The 24966-nt window shown below is 44.9% G+C and overlaps 1 protein-coding gene across 1 annotated transcript in view; it reads left to right on the forward strand.

The window, feature by feature from the left end:
- The window catches only part of DRC11 (dynein regulatory complex subunit 11), a 952572-nt gene that overhangs the window by 434097 nt on the left and 493509 nt on the right, over positions 1 to 24966 (forward strand). Inside the window, exon 8 of the mRNA XM_085645096.1 lies at positions 24200 to 24337. Within this exon, the coding sequence (XP_085501222.1) occupies positions 24200 to 24337 (138 nt within the window). The remainder of the gene's footprint in view (positions 1 to 24199; positions 24338 to 24966) is intronic.

Below are 24966 nucleotides of genomic sequence, written 5' to 3' on the forward strand. Positions count from 1 at the left end.
GTGGCTGTACCCATATCTCGCTCTCTTATTGCTTGAGTGGCTGTACCCATATCTCGCTCTCTTATTGCTTGAGTGGCTGTACCCATATCTCGCTCTCTTATTGCTTGAGTGGCTGTACCCATATCTCGCTCTCTTATTGCTTGAGTGGCTGTACCCATATCTCGCTCTCTTATTGCTTGAGTGACTGTACCCATATCTCGCTCTCTTATTGCTTGAGTGGCTGTACCCATATCTCGCTCTCTTATTGCTTGAGTGGCTGTACCCATATCTAGCTCTGCTGAAATACCCCTTTGCTGACTTGTAGTGACCACCCGAGCTTTTGACTGAGACACTTCTGTCTTTGCACTTCATCTTTATACTGCCCTGCATAGCAATCAGGGGATTTTCTTGCATAGATACTATTGTTAGGGCAGGGTTTTGACAGCGCGGTTGTGATACAGAACTATTGCTCCTTTCAACCATTGGCTTTCTGAGACCAGACTTTCAGCCATTGGCTTGAGACTTTGTCGATCATGCCTTGCTTCAGCCCAGTGCAGTATCCATCTCTCACCTAATGCTATTGTCTGTCTGGATGCATTATTCTGCCTCAACTCGAGCAGTTACAATGAACTGCATGAGAGACGACTTTACAGCTGTTGCCTTCTCTATCCACTCCTTCTGGCTTAGCCTGTGTTTTGCGCTCTAGTGACAAGACTGCATCCCTTAGCACATTGAACCAAGTTCTATTCTTTTTGCCAATACTTGTTTTATGAAGGGTTTATTTTTGTTGCTTCCTTTTCTGGCTTCCTCACGCTCACTAACATTCAATGTCAGGCCTTGTTTAGGTACTGTGGCCTCCTTAAATGGTTATGTCATACATACGTTATTAGGTAATGCCTTTACAGAGAGAACATCTTGTACCAAAGTGAATAAAGGCGCATGAAAGGCAACAAGGGATCTGCACACTTGGAAAAGGAAACAAGCATTGGTAAAGGCAATAGGTTTCACTTATGTAAGATCTATCTAAGACAAAACATTTCTCCTAATTCTTCCGGACCTATCGTCGACGTTCGACACAGTTATTCACGAGAAACTACAAGATCGACTCGAAAACAGGACGGGATTAGGGGGAACCGTACTCAAATGGTTTAAATCCTTCTTACGGAAGTGTCTCAAAGATTTTTAGATAATTGAAATCTATCTTTTCCTTCCCAGATTACGGCTCATCTCTCTCCCCAACAATTTTTAACCTCTATCTGGAATCTTTAACGGAAATACTGCACATCACCAACATCTCTTTCCATATGTATGCAGATTACACACAGATCTAAATCAAAATGTCATCCCTAGAGCAGATCAAGACAATGAACAGGGCACTAAAGCTGACAGTGCAATGGTTAGCAAGTAACCAGCTCAAACTTAATGTGCAAAAAACAAATTCTTACTAATATACCCTCCTAAAAGTTCCACTGACATATTAGAATGGACCAAATCAATCTCCGTGCTAAACTGCACCCCGATCATAGTGAACTCAGCCAAGTCACTAGGAATCACACCGGACAAGAACCTGAACATGCGGTCCCACATCAATACACTGGTCAAAATGCCAGGTTTCACCTGCGCTACCTTATAAAACTAAAACCATTCCTAGAAACGTCTGACCTTAAAATGGCAGTGCAGGCATTAGTCATCCCTAGTATCGAATATGGATGTTCAATTCTCTCAGGGCTGCCCAAGATCTCAATGGCTCCCTAAAAGCTTGTCTCAAGGCAGCCGCAAGACTTTTAACAGGTTCCAAAAAATGTGACCACATCTCACCACACCTGAAGGCACACAAAGCGATACACGCTAATTCACCTTCGTATCTAGCTCACAAAATGGTGTTATCCGAGGAGGCAGGCACTCCCAGAGTGCCAGGGATTTGGTGCTGAAACCACCCTTCTTCCAGAAGAAGAAATCTTACAACAGAGCTTTCTATGGGGCTGCACCTAGAATCTGGAATTTGTCGCCGCCAAACATTAGAAGAATACCAACCTCGTCAAGATTCAAGAAGGAAGCTAAGATTTTTCTAATGGGCAAATTCCTTCCATAACCTCTCTCAGAGCAAACATCGAACAGCGGCTTAGCGATACTCTACTGCTCTTTACGGGAGCATTACCCGCTAGCCTCGCAAGACTTCGTAGATGTAACTTACTTGATTCTGTATCCCCCTCTCTCGGAGAGTTTGACCACAGATCTCCCAAGGATGTTGCCCAATTGTAAGTGTAAAATATGGTATTGTGTATGATGTTTAGCCAATTGCAAATTTCGTACTTCATTGTAACCTTAGTGGGCAGAGGTTGGTGTATGCGCAATTTCCTCCGCTCCCGCTTTGGTTGGATTATCTCTCTCAGGTGTTAATCATGATTGCTTGCTCCTATTCTGTGGAAAGCTCTATATCTCTATACAGCGCTCTGATACCCTAACGGGTCACGTTTGCGCTCTATGAAAGACTAAATAAATAATAAATAAATAAGGAACAAGATCTTCTCAACAGTTTATGACTCTAGCAAAGCGAACATTCCCCAGCTGTGCTTTCCCAGCACTAGAAGTCTCTAGCAGTGTAAGCTTTTTCCAGAGGTGTCTTGTCAGTACTAACTAACCCCACATGGTGATCTTCCTTGAACGTTCCTACTACGTTTGCTAGGAAATAACAACCTCACTACCACCTTCCCTTCAGTGTGCTAGAGGTCACCAGCCTCTTGATATTCAGAACCAGCTTTTCTGTGCTTTAGGACCCCAGTACTGTGACATTCTGAAATCAATGTCTTCTCAGTACTTTATTATTGCAGTTCATATCACTTGCACATAGAAGTGCCTTCTCAACGCTATAGGACACAATAGTGTGGGATTCATCCAAAAGTCTTGTTGGTAGTGCAGTGCGTCAGCATTTTGACATGCCTCTAGCAATACTTTCTGATGCTTGGGGGTAGTGGCGGGTGCCACAATAAAGAGGTGGTGAGGCGGGTGGAGGGGGCACGGGGGAGCGTGGGAGGATAGAGCAGGCGGGAAGCTTAAAATAAAAAAAAGAAAAAGAAAAACTTACCTGCAGCTGCAGCCAGCCTCCCGCGTCTCGCTCGGTCTTGTCCTGACCAGTTCCAGCAAGCACTGGGGCCGTGTCACAGACTCCCTGGTCTCAGCGGAGGGTCTTTCAAGCCCGCTCAGACCAATCCCCGTGCTGCTCTTATGTGAAAGCAGTGCGGGATTGGTCTGAGCGGGCTTGAACGACCCTCCGCTGAGACCAGGGAGTCTGTGGGGAGAAACCTAAGTGCACGTGTGTGATTTGGTAGGCCTGAGAGGGCGGGCCAAACACATATGTGCACTTAAGGAGTGCACATAGCACTCCTCCACCCCATGTCCCGTCCCTCCCTGAGCAAGCTGGCTCAGAGCCGGAAAATGAAAACTAAAACAATGATGTTGTTTTATTTTTCATTTTCTGGCTCTGAGCCAGGCAGTGGGGCAACTCTCCTCCGCCATAGTTGAGGAGCTGCCACTGCTTGGGGGATGTCCTTCCAGCTGTGACTTGCCAGTGTTACAGCACTTCAACAATGTGACTTTTCCCAATACGGTCTTCCTTAGTAGAGTAGGTTGTCAGCGATGTGTCCTGCAGGTTCTCAGAGCCGGGCATTCTCAATGCTGTAAGGCCACAGGAATCTGATTTCCTCCCCTCGGCGCGAAAGACTCCAGCAATGCAACCTTTCTTAAGAGTGCTTTCTTAGGACGCCAGCTAGGATCAGCTTATCCAAGAAGTACATTCTCAGTGTTCTAAGGACACTATCAGGTAATGCCTCCTCAGTACTGCAGTCCACCCCAATGTGATCGTCCCCAGAAGTGTTTTGTCAGAGACTCAATCCTTCCTCCAAAAACAACTCTTCCATGATTCAGGAACACATGTAGCGTTAGTTTCTTCCAGAAGTAACTTCTTGGTGCTAGAGAACAAACCTGCAGGCTGTCACAGGTTTTCCTTGTTTTCCCTCGACGTTAGTGCTAGTAGGCTCCAGCGAGATGTGCATCCAGTGTTATAGGAGTTCAGTAGAACAGCCCTGCTAAGTTTCCCAGGTCCATGCGTGATGTGCTGCTCCAGTCCAGGTTTTTTCTTTGAATTCTGGGTTTTGTGGTCTTACTTATTCCTTTGTAAAACAGAACTACCAGTCCCAAAATTCAAAGGAAAAATCATGGACTGGAACAGCACATCAAGCATGGACCTGGAAAACTTGGTAGCTATGTAGCGTGGCCCTCTCCACAAGTGCTTTCTCTGTGGTTTAGGTCAGTAGGATCCTGTGTGCCTTCAGCAATTCCTTCCCACTGCTTTGAGATCCCTTGCAGAGTCAGCTTTTCCAAGCAGTACCATCTCTGGGATGTAGCTCGTTTAAAAGCTATCACTGGTTTCACTGCGTGTTCCTTTTTCACAATTTCACTCAAAACCTTGAGATTGTACTTATTTCAAAAAGTTTATAAGGGCCTGTGACTGTGATCCTCTGCCTATCAGCAATTTGGGTTTTGTCATTTAGACCCTCCCCAGAATGTTGCTACCCCTCCCCCACCACTCTTCCTTCCTTTCCAATTTTAATGTCCCCCCATGACCATGCGATGATGAGTATGCTTGACTAAAAGACACGGGCGCTGGAGATAGAAGATGGCGGTTGAGGAGTTCTGAGCTTGGTAAAAACACAGAGCAGTGGCCTGTCTCTAGAATGAAGACTCTGGGGCAGATTTTCAAGCCCCTTGCGCCTCCTTGCGCCTCCATTGCGTCACTTTTTTGACGCAATGGTGGCACAAACAATGCGGCCAATTTACAACGTGATGCATCTAGGGAGATGTGTCACGTTGTAAAGCTCTGTGTCACATTATACCTGCGTCAGGTATAATGTAGCAGGGTGGGCGTTCCCACACAGGTAAGCCTAGTAAAAATGACGCAATGAAATCTACAAGATTTCACTGCGCCACTCCTAGGACGCCACTGCTTCAAAACCTTACACTTGCTTGAAGCAATAAGTATAGGCCTACAGGAAATAAGTATAGGCCTCAACATGCATTGCTGGAGTTGCGTCGTGCTTGCAACACAAATCCAGCAATTCATGACCTTTTGGCCAACAGATGAGTCAGAATTTCTGTTGCATCTGTCAATCCTTGCGCCATGGTGCGCAGTATTGTGAATATGGCCCATCCATGGTGGCGCAAGGGTATCACAGGCTGGCACAGGGAAACTGACGCATGCGTCAGTTTCTTGTAAGTCTGCCCCTCTGTACTGAATTTATCTCACCTTTAAATCCAAGTAAAATATATTAGGATGCGTGTTACACAAACAGACACAACCCAGAAAAAAAGGAAAAAATTATTTCTGCACAAAAAAATAAGATGTCACTGTGTGTACAGCACTGAAGTAATATGTTAAATAGAAGCAGGACGAGCGCCAGGAAACACAAACTTAGATAAACTCCTTTGCCATTAGCAAAAGGAAACAGAAACAACTAAATTACCTTTCCTCTCCGCCTCCCACTCCCCCACTCCCCCTCTCCCTCTCTCTCTCTCTCTCTCTCTTCCCTCTAATATCTACTGAGTGTCCTGATTCTTTCCCTTTTCTCTCACAGAAACACATGCACACACACAAGTTATTATTAAGTAACACTGTTCTGAAGCTACATGAACAGATTTGTTGCACGCACAGCATACAACACTCAACTTTTTGTTAGCTGTGCATCATGGAACCCTGGGCTAGGGATAGGATTTATTCCAAAATTGTCATGATTAGACTAGAAAACATTACTGTAACTGTAAGGATGTCGTTTTGGGTAGCTCTTCTTCACTCCTTGAGTTTGAACATAGGGGCATGAAAGGGGGGAGTTTTTTTTCTAGAAAAAGATAAATGCAACCTGTGTGCATGTTTTCTTTGCCAACTGTGTACTCTTTCACCAGGTGAGAATCTAATATTTGCAGGATTTGTCTGGAAATTATTAGTGTAACCTGCATGTAAGTAGTTTTGGCTAGCTGTTCCTCAAGACATCCTCAGTTTGCACTTCTGGTCATATGGTGATGTGATGGTAAGCCTAATATTCTCAGATTCTGTCCACAAAAGATGAATTGTAGCCTGCTTGTGTGTAGCCTTGACTGTTAAACTGTGCATTATACGCCTAGGGAGGAGATCCTAAGATTTTCAGGTTTTGTCAAGAATCGATTAATGTAACCTGCGTGGATGTAGTCCCGCCTCATCGCAGGTTCAAGCATGTGATGGGGTGCATACCTTCAAAATTTCATGCCTATTTTTGTGATAGAAGATTGCACCCAACCTTTGGTGGAGTATGTGGGATGCACTGTTGAAAACTCATGGCCGGAGAAGTGGGGTGAATAGTAGGCTCGGGTCCCGCTGAACCACAAAGTTAATTTCCAACATTACACAAGCGTTTGGCACTTCCTGATTCTTCTTAGACAAGTTCATAAAGTAACATGATTGCCACTTTGTGGCTTTGGGGAAGGAGGGCATGCCTCGTACGGCCCTCATTCACCATTGCCTGGAAGGGGTCCCAGGAGCGATGGTTACGTCTTTCTTTCATGTCTTGACTCAGCACCAGCGGTCAAGTATCGAAAAGCTGCAGCAACGGACTCCCACCCCAAAATGCTCCCCTCCATGCTGTACTCATCCCCTAAATTTGCCGTCTAGAAAATCAAAGTTAAGAAATGCACCAGATTTATGACTTTACAGAAATGTGTGTTAAAATACCATTTCTAAGACGATTCATGATTTCAAACCTCAAATATCTGTTATGTTATGTTATGTTAAGGGCATTTATAGAGCGCAACTGTTACCAAAAAGGTGTCCTGGCGCTTAGAGAAGGCCTAAAGAGGGATCGAGTCAAAGAAAGGGGATATGAAGGATCAATAATTGAAAAGAAATGTTTTCAATGTCTTTCGAAATGGAAGATCGATCGTACTTCTTAGATATAAAGGGAGAGCATTCCATGCCTTGGCTGCATTGACCACAAAACTTCTACCACCCCAATTGGCCTTCTTCACCCTGGGAACTGTTACCAATTTAGCATCCGAGGATCGTAGGGTTCTGGTGGGGGAATACCAGTAGAGTTGCTGTATTAGGAATTCAGGCCCCATTCCATGAAGGGCCCTAAAAACCAGCGTCAGAGTCTTAAATTGAATGCGTTGCCTCACAGGTAACCAATGTAGAGCGTTGATTTGAACAGAAATGGAGCCAGTCCTAGGCGTACCTGTAAGTAGTCTGGCAGCCGCAGTCTGCAGAATCTGTAATTTATTTAAGGACCCTTCATGTATCCTCAAATACAGACTATTGCAATAGTCCAGTCTTGGCATAATAAGAGCAGTAACAACTGTTTGTTGTACTGCTTTTGGAAGTAATGGCATAATTTTTTTACAGGATTTAAGAATCTAAGTAGTAGTAGAGACAACTTTGTTCACCTGATCCCTGCCACTCAGTTTATCATCCAGCCAGACTCCAACATTTTTTACTTTCCCTACAGGAGTGGGGAGTTGGCCAAGATCTGTCGGCCAGCAGCCTGGTGTCCATAGGTTAGGGTTGTTGCCAAAAAGAATCACCTCCGTTTTGTTGGAGTTAAGCTTTAGGCAATTTTTTGCCATCCAGCCTCCCACAGCAGACATACAATTTTGTAGTCTTGATTAAATATGCACAGAGTTTCCTGGGAGTAGGTTGACCACTATTTGGGTATCATCAGCATATGATTGATTGATTGATTGGGGTACTTATAGAGTGCAACTATCACCCTACGGGCATCTTGGCGCTTGCATTGGGAACCCGTCATATGAGGTTAGTGTGAACCCAAATGATTCAACAAGCGGTGCCAGAGAGGAAACATATACATTAAAAAGAGTAGGGCTTAGTGAAGATCCCTGGGGAACCCCACAAGGCAGGGAAAATGATTCAGCTTGAAACTCCTCCAATGTTACAGTTTGTACTCTGTCCGTCAGAAAAGATTTGAGGAGATTCCAAGCCGAGCCCTTAACTCCTATCTCCATAAGACGTTCCATTAGTATACCGTGATGAACGGTATCGAATGCCGCTGAAAGATCCAGCATGATCAAGGCGGCATTCCCTCCCTGGTCCAAAATGTTCCTGATCTCTCCAGTGGATTTTAGCAACGCGGTTTCAGTGCTGTGACCCTTCTAAATCCAAACTGTGTTGGATCCAGGGCTTGAGAGTCTTGTAAAAATGTATTTAGTTGGGCATTAATATTCCTCTCAATGACCTTTGCTGGGAGTGGAGTTCTTGATATAGGTATAAAATTGTTGGGGTCATTAATATCTAAATTGGGTTTCTTTAAAAGTGGCAGAATTGACGCATGTTTCCAGTCTTTTGGGAAATATCCGTCTGAATACATAGTATTAAAAATGGAGGTCAATATTTTTGAGATCGGTTCTACAGCTAGTGGAACGACCGTACTTGGACATGGGTCACAAGGGGAGCCTGACTTTATCTTCAGCATTAACTTAATTATGTCAGGTTCTGTTAGAGGGGCAACATTAAGTAAAAGAGGGCTGTTAGTCATAGTTTCTAATTGGGAGGATGCTAGACTCTGAGTATTTTCTTGAGCTGAATTTGAAAAGGTAACAAAGAAATTATTTACCTTTTCAAAAAGACTTTTGGCAATCTTGTTATACAATTCTTGACTGGCCTGAACTGATGGGGCACACGGGTGGGCTAAAGTTTGTACTATTTTAAAAATCTCTTTAGAAGAGTTTTTAGCTGAGTTAATTTTATCAGTGAAGTAGTTTTGTTTTGTTTTTAACAGTAGATATTTATAAGTAGACAGGCTAGCTTTATAAATGTCCTTTTCATTATAGCCCGCCCTCCATTTTCTTTCCAAGTGCTTACACACCAATTTCTGGTCTCTAAGTTCAGAAGAGTACCAGGGAGCCGAAGGTTGTTGTCTGTTAAGGCGAAGATATTTCAATGGTGCCAATTTGTTCCCTGCAGCTGTCAGCCAATTTGTATAACTATTAGCAGCCTCATCTAGATTTCTCGGCACCGAAGGTAGTGTTAGAGTAAGGTGTTGTTGCATTTCTCTTGAATCTATCTTACTCCAGGCTCTGGTTACTGAGCTTTTTTTTCTCAATGATTTTGGGGCCATGTGGACAGGCATGCTAAACTCACTAATGACCGCCAGGCGGTCTGACCATGCCAGAGGGAGAGTATTTAAAATGGTTATGTGCAAATTATTTTAAAAGATGCCATCTAGTGTGTGGCCTGCTATGTGAGTTGCTTCACTCACCAATTGCTCTAAGTTGGCACCTCTCACTAGCTCTATTAGCCGAGTTGTTTCTGAAAAAGAGGATTCCAGATGATAGTTAAAATCTCCTAGAATGGTATAGGAGTCAAGGCTAATACCTCTTTCAATTATGTTACCGACTTGAGTTAGGAAAGGTCCTCTGGGACCCGGAGGCCTATAAATAAGGAAGCCTCTAAACGAGCAGTGATGTTAGAGATTAAGACAGAACTCTAAAACTTCACATTCCTCTATAAATATTGGGGTGAAAGAAGCCGAAATTGAATTATGATATATAATAGCCAATCCCCCCCCTTTTTTGTGGCATCTATTTAGTGTGTAGCAAAGGTAGTTAGGAGGTGTTGCTTTAACCTGGTCAGGTCGGGAAGCATCATCCGTCCAGGACTCTGTAATGAATGCGACAAGTATCCCTTCATCTTCAATAAGGGAGGCACATTCCTGACTGTGTTTGACAAGTGATCTAGCATTTAGTAGGGCAAATTTCTGAGCGGATTGGGAACCATCGGCCAGAATTATTGAGTTCTGTGACCGTTGGGTCTTTATAGGTTTTATCAAAAACTCTGGCAGCATAGAGTTACATTCGGGAGGACCGGGAGCGGACGTACAGGTTTCGAGACGCATCGATCACATGTTACAAGGAGACATAACTGTGGATCCCCTCCGCCCCTTCCCCCATGGGACAAGTTGTCCATTTAACTAGGGCTTCACCTTTGGAAGCAGTTCAAAACGGTGAAGTGTGACCATCGCCACACTCCCGCAGTGGTAACATCTTACCAACATTGGTAAGAACGGAGCCCCTCTTTTCTTACTTCTAGGTCCTGATGAATGCCATGGACCCAATTGGGCCGCTTGGGCAGAAACATGTCGACCATCCACTAGATGGTTGGGAACAATAACCACCCCAATCACCGTCACATTTACATTTTAATATCATATAGTTTTCATTTCACATTAAAAAACGCCTCTGACTACTATAATGATTTTTAACCTCACTCACATAGTCACGGGCCCCCACTTAGTCACTTAGAAGTGCATCCTTGTCGTCAAGTGTATGCCCGCCCTCCATCAAACGAAGGTTTTGGAGGGCGAGGACTGGTCAATGATGAAGCATGACACCAGGTGGTGTGTGAGACCAGTCCGTAACTTTTTGTGAGATGCCCACACTCACGACGTTCTTGTAACTCGTTTGGGTTATCACACTAGGAGCAGCTCTTTTGTGGTAAACATTTAGTATTGGAGGCTGCTAGCTCCTAGAACCCCACGCCTCTTGTTCCCCCCTCCACACACCCAGTGGAGTATCCTTGTGATTAGCATAGAGTTACAGCCTGGACAGGTCACTTTCTCCTGGGGGTATATGGAATCCATGAGTAGATTATAACATCCCTGATCTAAAATCCCAGGGTTAAGGTGTTTTAGGGATTCACTAGAGTAATGAATAGTGTCCCTATCTAGCACAATTGCTCAGGGGGGCTGGCGCAGCGCGCGGAACCAGCGCGGACGGGTGCAGACGGGCTTGCCTTTGGTCCGGGGCCTTTAGTAAGGTCCGGGGCATGAAGCCTAGCCCGCTGACCTTACTCTTCCAAGATGTCTGCCCCCTGCCTGGAAACCCCTCGACGCGAGCGCGTTGTCCTCCCAGGGAAAGAGATGCAGGTAAGATTACTTGGTGCAAAATAGTTTTAAAACATGAAGTTTTCCTAAAATTTAATAAGGTGATGTTCGCAATGAGTCCCCAGCACTAAAAGCGATTTAAAAGAAGTTCCCTAAAAACTTCCCCCCCACAGCAGCAATTATGTGCAAAGATTAAAGACAATAGCAGCGATTCTAACCGTTCAATTCAATGGAAATATCAATCTGTGAAAAAGTCTAGCGAGCGCAACGTAAGTCACTCCCGGCTCAGGCCTCAGGGGGACTCCTCTATCTGGTATTTTTATCTGAAAATAAGTGGCAATCCTAACTTAACCTGCCACCCCACTTCTTTACATGCTTCCCTACTCCTTCCCTCCTTCCTTCCACAAAGAGAAGCTGCTTCTATCCTGAACAAAAAGATGGGGAAAATAACGGCTTTCGCCAAGGCAGAGGATTTTGTTAGGCTGTCACTCGCTTTAGAACGGCCAGTGCAATCAATATCCTAAATAAGACTGGATTACTGACTGACTGCCCGTCCCAACCCATTTGCACACCTGCAGGAGAGGGGCGGGGGTGAGGCTAAAGCACTTTCAGCCGAATAGTCGTCGGGCACCTGATCAACAGTGAAGAGTCTGTCTAGACCCTGCACTGTTAATCACAGCGTGACGCAAGGCAAGCCCTCTTAGACCCTGCAGTCTCAGACCATTCACATGGGTGCTGCTGGAATCTCCAGCAGGGACTCTGCAAGAGGATTGGTGCGCTTACAAGCCCCTGAGAAGCAGAGCGGCATCTACCCTGTGCAAGAGGAGATAAATAACCGGAGCCTGCAGGGCCATCTATTAGGGTACCGGTACTCTCCCTGGCTAATGAGAAGTGCCGGTACTGAGGGCCAGAAAATTCAGAAGTGCCGATACTCAGTACTGGTGAGTACCGGCCCATTTAAAGCACTGCTTATGACGCAATCCTTTGGAACTCGCTATCTTCAAACTTTCGAGCCACCACCTCTTTCCGGAGTTTCAAAACAAACCTAAAACTCTTCTCTTCCAAAGACATTTCTATCAATAATTATCCTCGCCAAGCTCCACGTCAGGCAAATGCATCCTCACCCCATGTAGTGACCCTGATTTTTACATGAAACTCGTTTGAGCTACTACAATCCTCTTTTTCGATTTTTTTAATATATGCAGCATGTTTTTGTGCAATCCTAATTGCTCCACCTTTTCTTAATATGTAATCTTGAGTGTATTTGTAACTTTGAATCTGCAACTCTCACCAAGAGTAACTGTAGTAGATATAAGTATTCTGGTTTCACTTTGTACTAATAAGCTAGTAAATTTGTCTTTTCTTATATTAAGGCTTTGCTTTTGCCTCCCTTTTAGGCCAGTTTTTATATGGCACAAATTCCCCCGGAAGCATCAGTCACGTTATCAAGGTCACATTCATTGTTTATGGGCAGAAGCCTGTAAAGTAATTTGCCCACTTCTTAGGTAGAGGATGAGTGGCAGGCAGAAGCTACATGAACGCTCGGCTCGTTATGGACTTGAAGTTCCAGCAGGACATTGAGCTGAGCCAGAGCCAGGCTTCAGGCTCAGGCCTGACTCGAGCTTTCAGTGGCACGCCCACCTGTGGTATCACCACGTGAAGAAATGTGGAGATACCACTTCACTGCACACAAAAATCTTGCCTGTTGGCACCATCAAAAGACGGGTGTTAACTCCATCCCATTTAATGCTATGTTACTGGATGTGGTAATCCACAAGGATACATTGCGGCTTTCCCACTTAACTTGTGTGATCTTAGCCAAATATTTTATTTTACCAAAACTCCCTTTTCTTCACTTCAGTATGAAAGTGCAGAATGCCAGTTGTACAAAAATGTATTTTATTAGATATAATAGACTATAATGTTCCTCTGTAATTATCTGGGCCTTGTACAGGGTTTATATAACAACTGTCTTACCTTTTAATTTGCTGATGGTTCAAGTTAAAAAACAAAGAGGCATATGTACCATGAAATGTCAGAGCGCGGAGCTGCACCAAATTTGGCAGCACGGCTCTCCAACATTTCTAAAACGCAGTGATGTGCCATATTTACAACAATTTGCTCCACCCCGGTGTTCCCTAGCGCTGGAGCTAAAATTAGCTGACTAGCACCAACACAGGCACTCTTGCACCATAGTGCAAGAGTGCCTGCGGTGCAGGAATTTAGTGTCTATGTGCAGGAAGGGGCACCTTCCAGAACATAAACAATCCACAATGGCAATGCAGCACACATAGAGTAGCAAATCATCATTATTTAATGATTGTTTATGTGCAGGAAGGTGTCCCTTCCTTCAAATAAACAATCATTTATGGCGATTTGCTCTTTCGATGTGTGCTGCAGAATGCAGCACACATAAAAAAAAGCAAAAACAAGGAGAAATACAATTATTTCCCCTCATTTCACCATTCTAATGCCTGCTCTTGCATGACAATGATTGTTTTGCGCTGTCTAAGATTTACAGATCCTTGTAAATCTGGGCCAGCGTCAAAAGCAATGGGTGTTGCGGTGGAACCCCCACAGCCACACCCAATGCATGCGCCTTTCACGCAAAGTGATGCGTGTAAAGGGGTCGTATTTACAAGGTGGTATGTAAATATGGAGAAGGGCATAACGCCACAAGAACGTTCTGGTGGCGCTATCCTTTTGTAAATATACCCTTTTCACTTTTAATAATTACTTCTCAGTGCATTGTTGTAATGTGATGTGTAACATCAAAGCTTCCACTAGTTAAAGAAATACAATTTTTCCAATTTTGAAGAGACTTCATCATATTTTATGTGATTTTGTTGTATGATTTACATATCATTTTCAGGGCTCAGCGCGTTCACAAGCGCTGAGATCCGAGCCAGACCCTTGGCTCGGCTTTAGCTCTCCCCTCCCTGTTTATTTCTCTGCTCGCCCACCTCTAAATCATACCACTTTTCTTTAAATTTACCTCTCAAAATCTGGAGCTGCTTTTTGTCGGATGGAGAAAGAAAGTGCCTGCCAAATATGACAGAATGCAAATCTGACGGATGGTATGGCTGACTGTTATGGCTATCCCCCCACACTAATTTCCAAAACAATATTTGGTATTACTGTGTGTGCTTTCTTTATATAAAAAGTGTCACAAAACGCATTGTTTGAGGCGCTCTGGCGCCCTTTGGGACTTTGTCCGTACTTTATAAAGCTTCCAAAATAAAGCTAAAAAATAGACTAAAGAAAAGTTGAGATAGAATTTCTTCGCCCGTGAAAATAAATCGGGAACTTTGTAATTAATTGGGAGCAAAATATAAACGCTACACGCCTAAATACTCCTAGTGAGACCTCCTCGCCAATAGAGGGGTTGCAACAAGCGTTAAACCCACGGAGCTGTCTTCTGCCCATCTTCGCGTGCAGCAGTGGTGATGTCCCTAGGACACGCACTCATCTCTCTGCCTTTGAGCCGCGTGTCCCTGTGCTCCGCGGAGGAGGGACGCAGCCCCCCAGATCTGTTCCGGCCCTCCTCGTGCGATGAGAGATTGCTGGCCCGGGAGACCGAGCCCAGAGCTGGCGCTGCACTGCCGGCTTCGGGCGGAGTGTCCCTGCTGGGGCCGTAAGGCGAGCTCATGGATCTGGCCTATCCATTAATCTCTCCGGGTGAAGGGCACGCCTCCCCAGACTGCGCGGGAAGCCGTGATTGAACGCTGCCCGAGGGTGTCATCATCATATTTAATTAAATGGAAGGACCTGGCATGCTTGGGGGAGCCAGCGAGGAGTGCGGGCCTGGGCTGGCTGGAATGCAGAGCTGTCTGTTCTGCTTTTCCCCCCCTCTCTCCCACGGTCATAATTCCATCCTCAGATGATCATAAACCTTCTCCAGGGTAATGGACGACTCACTGCTCCAACATGGCGTGTATCGTGCTGCGTCCATGCAGACGCTGGCATGGACATGAACGTGGGGTGCAAGCTACGCGTGTTCTCAGGTGTCTGAAAGGCAGTCTCACAAATAGAAAGTGAACATGGTCCAAGGAGCCCTATTTACTTGCCACTATTTGCCCTTACCATACCTCCCCATCTTGTCTTTCTCGTCACAGTCCTTTCAGGGAAGCCTCCCTCCCTAGACAGCCTCGCCCTTACCGATCAAATCAGTATATTTACGAGAAAATGTCGGAGTGCGGAGCAGCGCCAAATTTGGCAGCGCTGCGAATTGACATTTTCAGAACGCAGGGATGCACCGTATTCGGCGCACCCCTGTGTTTTCCCTAGCGCTGGTGCTAAATTTAGCTGCGTAGCACCAACGCCCTTGGACCATAGTGCACGGGTGCCTTCTGCATTGCAGGGAATGATTGTTTATGTTCAGGAAGGTGCTCCTTCCTGCACTTAATGAGTAATGGCGATTTGTTATTTCTATGTGTGCTGCAGAATGCAACGCACGTAGAAGTAGCAAATCGTCATTATTTAATGATTGTTAATGTGCAGGAAGGGTTACCTTCCTGCACACAATCATTAATGGCATTTTGCTCTTTCTATGTGTGCTGCTGAATGCAACACACATAGAAACAACAAAAGTGAGGAGAAATAAAAGTATTTCTCCTCGTTTCACCATTCTAACGCCTGCTCTTTCATGGTGTTAGTTTTTGGTGCTGCCTCAGATTTTCACTGGATTTACACCTCATTGTAAATCAGGGGTAGCGTTAAAAGCAATGGGTGTTGCGGTGGAACGCCAGCAGCAATACCCATTGCACGCCCCTTTCACTCTAAGTGATGCGTGTAAAGTGGCCCTATTTACAAGGCAGCGTTAAGCCACAAAATGTGGCTTAACGCCCCTTTGCAAATATGGAAAAGGGTATATCTCCACCAGAACGTCGTTAAAAGGGATGTTCTGGTGGCAATATCCCTTGTAAATATACCCCAAAATACTTCCACTTTGTTTACCTATAGTAAATGTTCAAGTGTTTCTTCTATTTCGCTGTTCATATTGAACCCACCACTTCCTTCCAAATACTGTAGCTAGAAGTGTCCCAAGTCTGATTGTACATTTTCCCTGTCTCGCACCGATGAGGCAAGCATCGGATACTCCATGTGGTATGCGGATTCAGTGGTGCTGGAACAAGTTTGAGACTGGGGATTGCTGACTGAGGATATCATTTCACTGAAGGTGTAGGGTATATGTGACAGCCTGTCTCTAAAACACAACAAATAATACCAGGTGAACACATTGGAAGGCCCCCCTTATTGTACATTCTCTATCTAAACTATTTCAAGATTTATAGACACACACATCTCTGTATTCTGCTCCACTGTATAGATTGTGGGGCAAAAAGGTGCGATGCATTTATTATTGTAATCATAATGGTGGCATGATACACTACAGCGACCTGCTTTGTATGCACTGCGTCCCTTAGATGAATTCATTTCAAGTCTTGTAGTCTAAACACACCTGATGATTGACCACTTCAGAGAGCCATAAAACATCTTTATAGGGGAATGGAGGTGACTGACAATATGGGGTGTCACAGACTTCTGACCCAATCGTATCCTTTAAAAGAATTTGATGCAGAATTTCCACAGTCAGTTAAAGAAGATTTATCATCCACAGAAGCCTGTCTGCCTTTTGATTCAGTAGAAAATAAAGGTGGAAGGTTCTCGAAGGAGAGCATAAGTAGTTCCTACTTTGCTTTTAGCAGTGCAGCATATGCCACTTATATATCATAGGCATTGTTGAAAGATGTTCAAACTCCATGTGATCGCTTTCAAAAAGGGAATGATTGTTCAGAACTCCTGATCCCAATGCCGTTGATGACATTTGTATCCCACACCACCTCTAATGGGATATGTACAATGGCTGATTCATATGGAGCAATATATTGCAGCAGGATAGAAGGCATGTTCGGTTAGGATCCTGGAAATTACAAGTTGCACAAAAATCTCTCATTTCCTGCATACCATTTTTGGGGGCTAAACTTTTTAGACTACAATTAGATGAGCTAATTAAGTGAACAGAAGAAAAGCAGATGTTACATATATTTAAAGCTCAACAACAAGGGCGAAGGACTTTAGTTTTTCTTTCAAGGGGCAACTAGCAGAAAAGCAGACACTTTCAGGGGCGGACCTATGGTTGCAGGGGTCACCCTCACGGAAATCTTCAGACTCTCTGCATCAACAGTTCCTCCCATCCAACATAAGTCTGGCTATGCTGACAGAATCTGTATTCCTATAGGAGAATGACTTCTTCACTTCACCAATTATAGAACAGTGGATATTCAAGATCAGTGGGATCTAAAAATAGTCAAACAAGGTCACTCAATAGAATTCACATCCTCAAAGGGAAAAAGGTGCAGGCATGTACTCAATCCTTTTTCCAAAGAGGGAAATTTTGGGGGACCGAAGACCAATATGAGACTTGAAGAGGCTAAATCTTTTTCTGAAATCAAAAACCTTCAAGATGGTGTCACTGCAACCATTCATCTGTCTTATGACTGTAGGAGATTTTCTATCCACCTTGGACCGTCAAGATGTTTAATTTCCTATTTGTAGGAAAGTGCCTCTCTTGACATGGTTAGCCCCCACTTTTTGACTGGAACATAATGTGAGTTCAAATGAAAGTGCCCTGGGTCCCTGCTAACCTGGTTTCCTGGGCCAGACCTCTTTCCTAAAATGGTACCATGTTTGGCACAACTTCAGCAACCCCTGTAAGTCCCTAGTTAATAGTACCCCTGGTACCCAGGGCATTGAATTGAAGATGGTTCACTAGGGCTGCAGCATAAATTGTGTCACCTTAGGGACTCCTCACCAAGACCATGCAAACTGCCATTGCAAGCTGCCTGTCTTGGTGCACAGAAAACTGAAGAGTCAACATGGCACAAATCCCTGCGTGCCATGCCCACAGACAGTACATGAGCTATAGGTAAGTCACTCCTACTGCAGGCCTTACAGCCCTAAGTTAGAGTGCACTATATCCCATGTGTGGACATATCTGCATGAGCAGATATGACTCAACAATATCTAAATCCATTCTTGTATATTGTAAGTGCACAGGAAAGCCATAGAGATTACATGAGCTGGACATCCATCAATACTAGTTCCCCAGCACTATGATGGCTTCACTGTACCCAGGGATGTTTGATACCAAACATCTCAGCTTAATTAATTCACACTGATACCAGAGTTGGATTTATTAATAAATGCACAGAGGGGACAACTAAGGGGGTGCTGTGAAAACCTACCTAAAACTAGTGTGGTCTCTGACTAGTCTTAGCCAACCTGCCACCACCAGATATGTTTCTGACCTCATGGGGTGAGAGCCTGCACTCTCAGAGGCCAGGTAAAATGCCTGCTGTCGGCGGAGGTGCTTCCCACCTCCTCCAGGCCAGAATGGCATTCCAAGGCAGGAAGCTTCAAAGGCGACGCCACCTTTGAAATGCAACCCAGGCATCTCCAAATAGTGAAGGATGCCAACCCCCCCGCCCTGCTCCACCTATGGTGGGAGGACAGCGGGAAAATTAGTTAGATTAGAAGGTTGGCCCATCTTCAACCAGCACCACTACTAAGGTGGGGCAGGTGATGTGGACCACACTTTCAGTTTTCTCCATCTTGTTTGAGAGGTCAGGGCTGTGCCCACTCCCCAAAGGAAGTGGTCACATAGAGGGTGTAGACACCCTAAAGTTAGATAGCCCATTGGCTACTATCTGTCTCCCCCTGTAATGCCCCTAAATTTAGTATTTAGGTTTCACCCTGGGAGCCTGAAATTTATATTTAATGGATCTAAAAAGACAATAGACAAAGAAGAGTTGCTGACCCAAGAACAGAAGAACTGCTGCTGAATTTTGGCCGGAACCTGCCGCGCTGCCTCAAGGACTCAACAATCCTGGTGTGCTGGTCTCGTCCTGCTGCTGTTAGGCGTCCAAGAACCCTGGAGCACCTCCAGCCCTTCGCCAATCGCCAATCTCCAGAGTACTCCCTTGGAGTAGAGGAGCTACTCTCCTGCAGTCCGTAGGCACAGAACCCACAGATGCCTACTTACAGACTTGCCACTCCCCTGTGACGCGGACGCAGCAACCAAACCATAAGTGGTTCACCAGCTCCAGAGGGTCAGATCTATCCTCCCACTAAGGGAGAGGACACCAGGACTGGATCTGTGCCGTAGCAATACCCGAGGTACAGGACAACCTGCTGCCGAGATGAAGAGTTCAATCTGGACTCCAACTGCCCAGGAAGCAAACACCCATCGAGCGACAGCGTGACCCCGAAACCCACTTTGTGAGTGTTCCAGCTGTCTGGAAAACACCCCTGCAACCAGCCTGCCCGTGACATCGAAGACCGCCTTGATGCACAGAGCCCGGTTGACCTATTTGCTCTGCACCCAGCCCACCTGGCCTGGGTACAGATGAACCAGCTATGCTCCTGTAGTCCTGAGGCCCTTGCGACCCGATCCCACGTTTGGGGTCCCCAGGACTTACCTGGAAGTCCTCCTGTACAGCCTTTTTTAGGTGATCCCCCCTTCTTAATAGCGCATAAGTTATCAACGACCTCAGCATCTTGCTCCCGGCAGAATCCGGGACGCTCCAGACGATCCACAGGTGGAACATTGAACCTTGGCCTGCTGCTACCCTAAACCTCAAAGGTGATCCCCTAGAACCGACAGTACGATTTTATAGACATTTATGTATTTTTCTCCATAGACCTTCAGTTTGTGTAATTGCACAAAACAGTGAGTTATTTTCCAAACTTTGAAAAATCATAGCAAAAAAAGTTCTTACCTGTGAATGAAGTTCTTGGTCTGAAAAATTAGATAAATTCTGTGTTATTTTTCCACATTGGTCTCTGATTTATTCCTGAGTGTATGTCTCATTTATTCCCTCTGTGAGTACAACAAATGCTTAGCACTACCCCCTGATAACCCTAACTGCTCGCCCAAAATACCACAAATAGAGCGTTAGTATTATCTACTTTTGCCTCTGCGTAGCAATCTGGGACCCACAAGACTCTCTGCACAGTGTACTTCATTTTAGTGTACTATACAGAGACCCAGCCTCTTACACTATTCCAATAATAGTGACAAAAGTACCAATGCTTTACTGTAGCAGAACCTCATTATCAGTTCATGGTTTCTCATTTGGTTTATCAGTGGCACCAACAATCTTCGTGAAGATGTTGGCTCCAGTAGTGCCTCATTTGCAAGTGAAAGATATTCACATATTCCAGTTTTTTAATAATGGGCTAATTTGTGCTCCTTCTTTATAAAAGGCCCAAGACTCAACAAGAATGGTGTGCACAATGCTCCAGGAATGTGTTTTTTTGTCTGAACTGGAAGAACTCTCACCTATCACCATCTCAAGACTAACAGTGCATACCCTCACATTTCAGAACAGATCTGGGAAAAGGTTTCTGCCTAAAAATGGGTATTATTCTCAAATGCGGATCCTACTGAAAGTGGACAATATACATTAAGAACGTTTTCTTAAAGTACATGGTCTCATGTCAGCAGCCACAAGTGTAGTAGTCTGTGCTTGTGTACACTTAGGCCCCCTTATCCAACATCTGTTGGGACATTTGGGGACCGGCCCCTTAGGATGTGAGTCAGTTAACTCCAGTGACAGACTCCCTCAGACTGGAAATGGGATGGAGGATGGTAGAGGACAATTTGCTAGAGAGTGTGTCTCTGTTACCATGAATACCTACAGTAATAACAACAGATGTCAGTCACATAGGTCTGGGGATGGGTTGAGGAGTAAGCACAACCAGAGGAGATAATTTAGGGCAGAATCATCCCAATCATCAGATTTCAGAGAGCTAAAAGTGATCCTTCTAGCATTGAAAGAATTTCCACCAACCATAGAAGGGAAAGAGAACCTAATAATGACATTCAGCCAAGGAGTAAAAGCATATGTAAGTCACTAAGGGGGATACGTGCAAAGGAACATCTAGCCTTGGGGAGAGCAGCATATCTTCAATAGGAGATGAATTAAGTTGTGGATCAGTTGATAAATTAATTTTCACTTTCATCCAAAGTTCTTCAGATTTCTGACACTATATCCGTGGAATGCGTGGCTGGATCATTTCGCATACAAGAAAAATGCACAACTTCAAGCTTCTGCTCTAGCGTTCAGACTGTGGATGCATTGGCCTTCAGAGGGGCAGTAGGTCTATGTAACGTCGTAGGACGTGCCGGGCACTAGGACCGGCACAGGAGGTGTAGAGGTGGGAGGAGAATGGGAGGTGGAACAGAAGGAGTCAGTAAGACAGAAAGGAGCAGGAGATGAGAGAAGGCAGACGTATAAATAATAAAGCTCCCACCGCATAATCTTTTCAGTGTCGTCTGTTCGTGAATCGAGACACTACAGGTCTACTGTCTATATTCCGTCCAGATCCCCTTCTCCAGAAGGTACACAATAAGATTTGGATGGAGAACGTGCAGGTACTTCTAGTGGCCCACTTTTGGCCAGAAGGCCTTCTGTTGCAGAGATTATCAGTACCTCCTTTAATGAATCATCAACACTTTTGCAAGCCTGTTGTTTACCTGGAGCTATTGCATCAAACTTTTACTCATTTAAAACTGATGACTTGAACATTGAAAGGGTAGCTCTTTAAAATGAGGCTGTTCAGAAAAAGTGGCGACTGACATTGAAGAAAGCAGGCAACCAAATGCAAAAACTCATATGCCAGACATTGGGAAAAGCTATCCAAACAGCACCCATCTCAAAACCCGAATCCTGTATCATGAAACCCTTTTCAAATACTACATTTCTTAAGAGACAGCTTTGTGAAATAGCTAGCTGCTTCGACATTAAGAGGCCGGTGGCAGCCGTCAAAGCCATCAGGAAACATTGTGATTAATTCAGAGGAAGCTCTCTGCGCTGGTAACAAGTCACCTATATCTGCGCAACCTGTGAGTGCTGTGAGCTCTTTGAGATTAAATGGTTATGGCATTCTGACAAGACTGCCATTTACCCATATAATTCTACCACTGCAGCTATAGATTGCTAGAAAGACTCTACCACGTCCCCTATCTTCAGTTACATTGGAAAGGGACAGGGTTGGAGGAAAGACGGTTCCATTTGATTCTACTGCATTGCACTGTAGCTCAGTGTCGCTATTTCCTATCTCTTGTCCAGGCCCCGCAGCGTTTTCTGGTTGGTTGAAAACAAAAAGCTCCTTTGCTATCATGTTTGTCACAGTATTATTGATGCTTACCTGGGAATGGATTAAAGATCATTTTGCTGTGCAGTCAAGGGCACTGAAATGAAAACGAAGTAGAGTTAGGTAGAGTGGTTAACAGTGTCACCAACAATAATGCAAACAAATGAAAGCACCGCAACAAATGGAAAATGCTCCTTTTGATGCGCATGGTCCCAGAAATGTGTTGGTCCAGAAGTCACAGTTGAGTTGTTTTTTTTTGCTGCCATGAGTGATGTCTTGAGAGTGTGTCCCAGGCTTGAGCTAAAACCTGTAGCGGGGTCATTGCATGAAGTATAACCTGTAAGGGAGTGTAAGTGATAGCCTCGCAGGCAGCGTATGCAATCCTGTGTGACTTGTAGTCAGGGAGTAAGTTATGAAGTTCTTGTTGAAGCAGGCAAGTCTTTGTTGCCATTCAAAAGTTAAAATGGCCAACAAAGACCTCCTTCTCTTTATGAGTATATCCAAAGGCTTGCTCGTCACGGTATGGAAGGTGCTCCTACCAATGGGAGTTTGGTGGAAGTCTTTTTGGAAGACTCACTCATGTTAAACCGCCAGGTATACAGTATTGAGAGTATACCTAAGAGCAACAGAAGCCAACTCCTGATGGTGCTCTGAAGCCAAAAATAATACAGTGTAAGGAGTCCAGTCAGGATTGATGGGAGCCAACCCCTCCATATATTACCTATCGGAGATCTCTGTGGTGATGGTGCCACCCTGGAAAGTGGCTGACCCTGTTGCTGAACGCTGGTATGGTCTAATCAAAAGTGAGAGAAGCAACTTGTTATGACCCATATACACCATATTAGAGGACTATGCAGTGCGCCTTAAAGTACAGTAGCAAACACACAGTATACCATAGATAATCCAGTAGTAGGTTTATGTGGCCACCCAAAAGCAAAAACAGGGAGCCATTGCCTGGGGTGTGGTTTCAGTATCTGTTGAGTTGAAAATGATTGAATGAAAAGGAGGAATTTGAATAAATACAGGTATTCAGATAAAATACGCTGGAAATTATAAAATGTAAGGGAGAGAATTGGGCAGATTGGCATAGTTTCTAGTCCAAGACCCTTTCAAGGACAAAACAGGACGATGCACAAGAAGACATCCTTAATCTTACACCATTTACCGGGCTGTCCATGATGGCTGCCCTGAGAGAAGGGTTGAAGTCCTAAGTGTAACCAATTAGGTGGTGTAGAATGGAAAATATGTGATGCGAAGAGGCAACCAATGAGACCCTGTTCCTGTACCTGCAATCCCGGAGGGATGCGGAAAGCAGGAAACAGGGGTAGCACTAGGCCCATTTAGAGTGAGGTGTGGGAGGGAAAGCAGAAGAAAGAGTAACAAAATCAACCTAAATGCACTCTCGCTAGATTTATAGTAACTTCTCAGTTGTAAGTTTAACAACCCACTACTCTCCTGATGAACAATACAATTTAAATTATGACCCGTATTAGCATTCAGTTTGACCAGTACACCTATCCTCAAGCACTTTGTTACACATGGCAAACTTATCGCCAGGACCCTTAAAGCTTCCAGAAAGTCAGATGCGCTGGATGTCCCTTGTCCATGCTGTACAAGAAGATCGCAGGCATCATCAAGGGGGTTCAAAGCCCAGAATGATTGGGAGGGCCTGAAGACGAAGCCTGTGATGCAGACAGGCAGCCAATGAGACCCTGCAGGGGCGGCCTTAGGCATGTGCAAACTGTGCACCTGCACAGGGCCGCCACGAGGAATCGGATACAATACATATTCGTGGCGGCCCCTGGCAGGGATTTGGCGGCCCCCTCTTCCGGGGGGCCCCCTACCTACGCTCCCTGCACAGGGCCACCATGAGCCTAGAGCCGCCCCTGGACCCTGGTTCGCCCCCTGTGAGCCTCTAGTCTGTGTACTATGGACAGGCCCCTCTTCATTCTCCCAATCCTTATTCATAAGGTGTACAAACCAAGAGCAAACCGGCTTCTACTACAACCTGAGTCAGAAAACACACTAAGCCAGGACCTGCTACAGAGTGGGTCCACATTAGAAGAAAAACTCACTAGTTTAGAGCTGAACTGAACCTTTGCATTTCAGTTTTTACATATCATGCTTGTCTGTGTGTTTGCCAGGTGGCGGCTGAACTTGCTGCGAAAGAGGAACAGCGGGAAAAGAAGAAGAAGGATAAAGGAAAGAAAGGGAAGAAGAAAGAAGGGAAAAAGAAAAGCAAGAAGGGCAAAGAGTCTGCGAAAAAGAAGGGAAAAGGAGAGGTGAGTTCCTTCAAATGGAGAAGGGGAAAGAAGAGTTTGGTGCTATCAAAGAAAGAAGGAGACAATATTGGAGTGTGGAGGAAGCATTCTCAACAGCAGTTTGTGTGAGTCATCCTATAGCACAGCAGCAGGGGGTGCTCTCCAGGAGAGCACTAGTCTCTGACTGAAAGGACCTTTGAATCAGTAGCCGCCTGGACACACAAAAATATTAGGGTGATGATTAAGGAAACCAAAAACCTACGGTATATAAGAGATTTGGAATTGAGTTCCTTCAAAAAGCTTTCTGAATGCATAAGGGGCGAGGCAAAGGAGAGGATATCATAGAGGAAAAAAAAGGTAAAGGGAGTGGGGCCATGTGGGTGGCGAAAAAAGAGCCATTGAAGCGAGGGGACAGAATTACACGAATACACCTTGAAGGAGAGGAGATGAAACAGGCATGAGTCTCCAAAGATTGAACACACGTGTAGCAGAAGGGAAAGCATGGTAAAGATGTGCAAGGGGAGATCAAGAAGCATAAGATCAGAGGAAATCGTACTCCAAACAGAAGAGAGAGTAAAAGACAAAGAGGCACCAGACTCAGGGAGAGGGCAGATAAAGGGTCAAGAGCTGATAAAGAGATAATAGGGATA

The sequence above is a fragment of the Triturus cristatus genome, chromosome 3_1, assembly GCF_964204655.1.
Source record: "Triturus cristatus chromosome 3_1, aTriCri1.1, whole genome shotgun sequence".
NCBI lineage: Eukaryota > Metazoa > Chordata > Amphibia > Caudata > Salamandridae > Triturus > Triturus cristatus.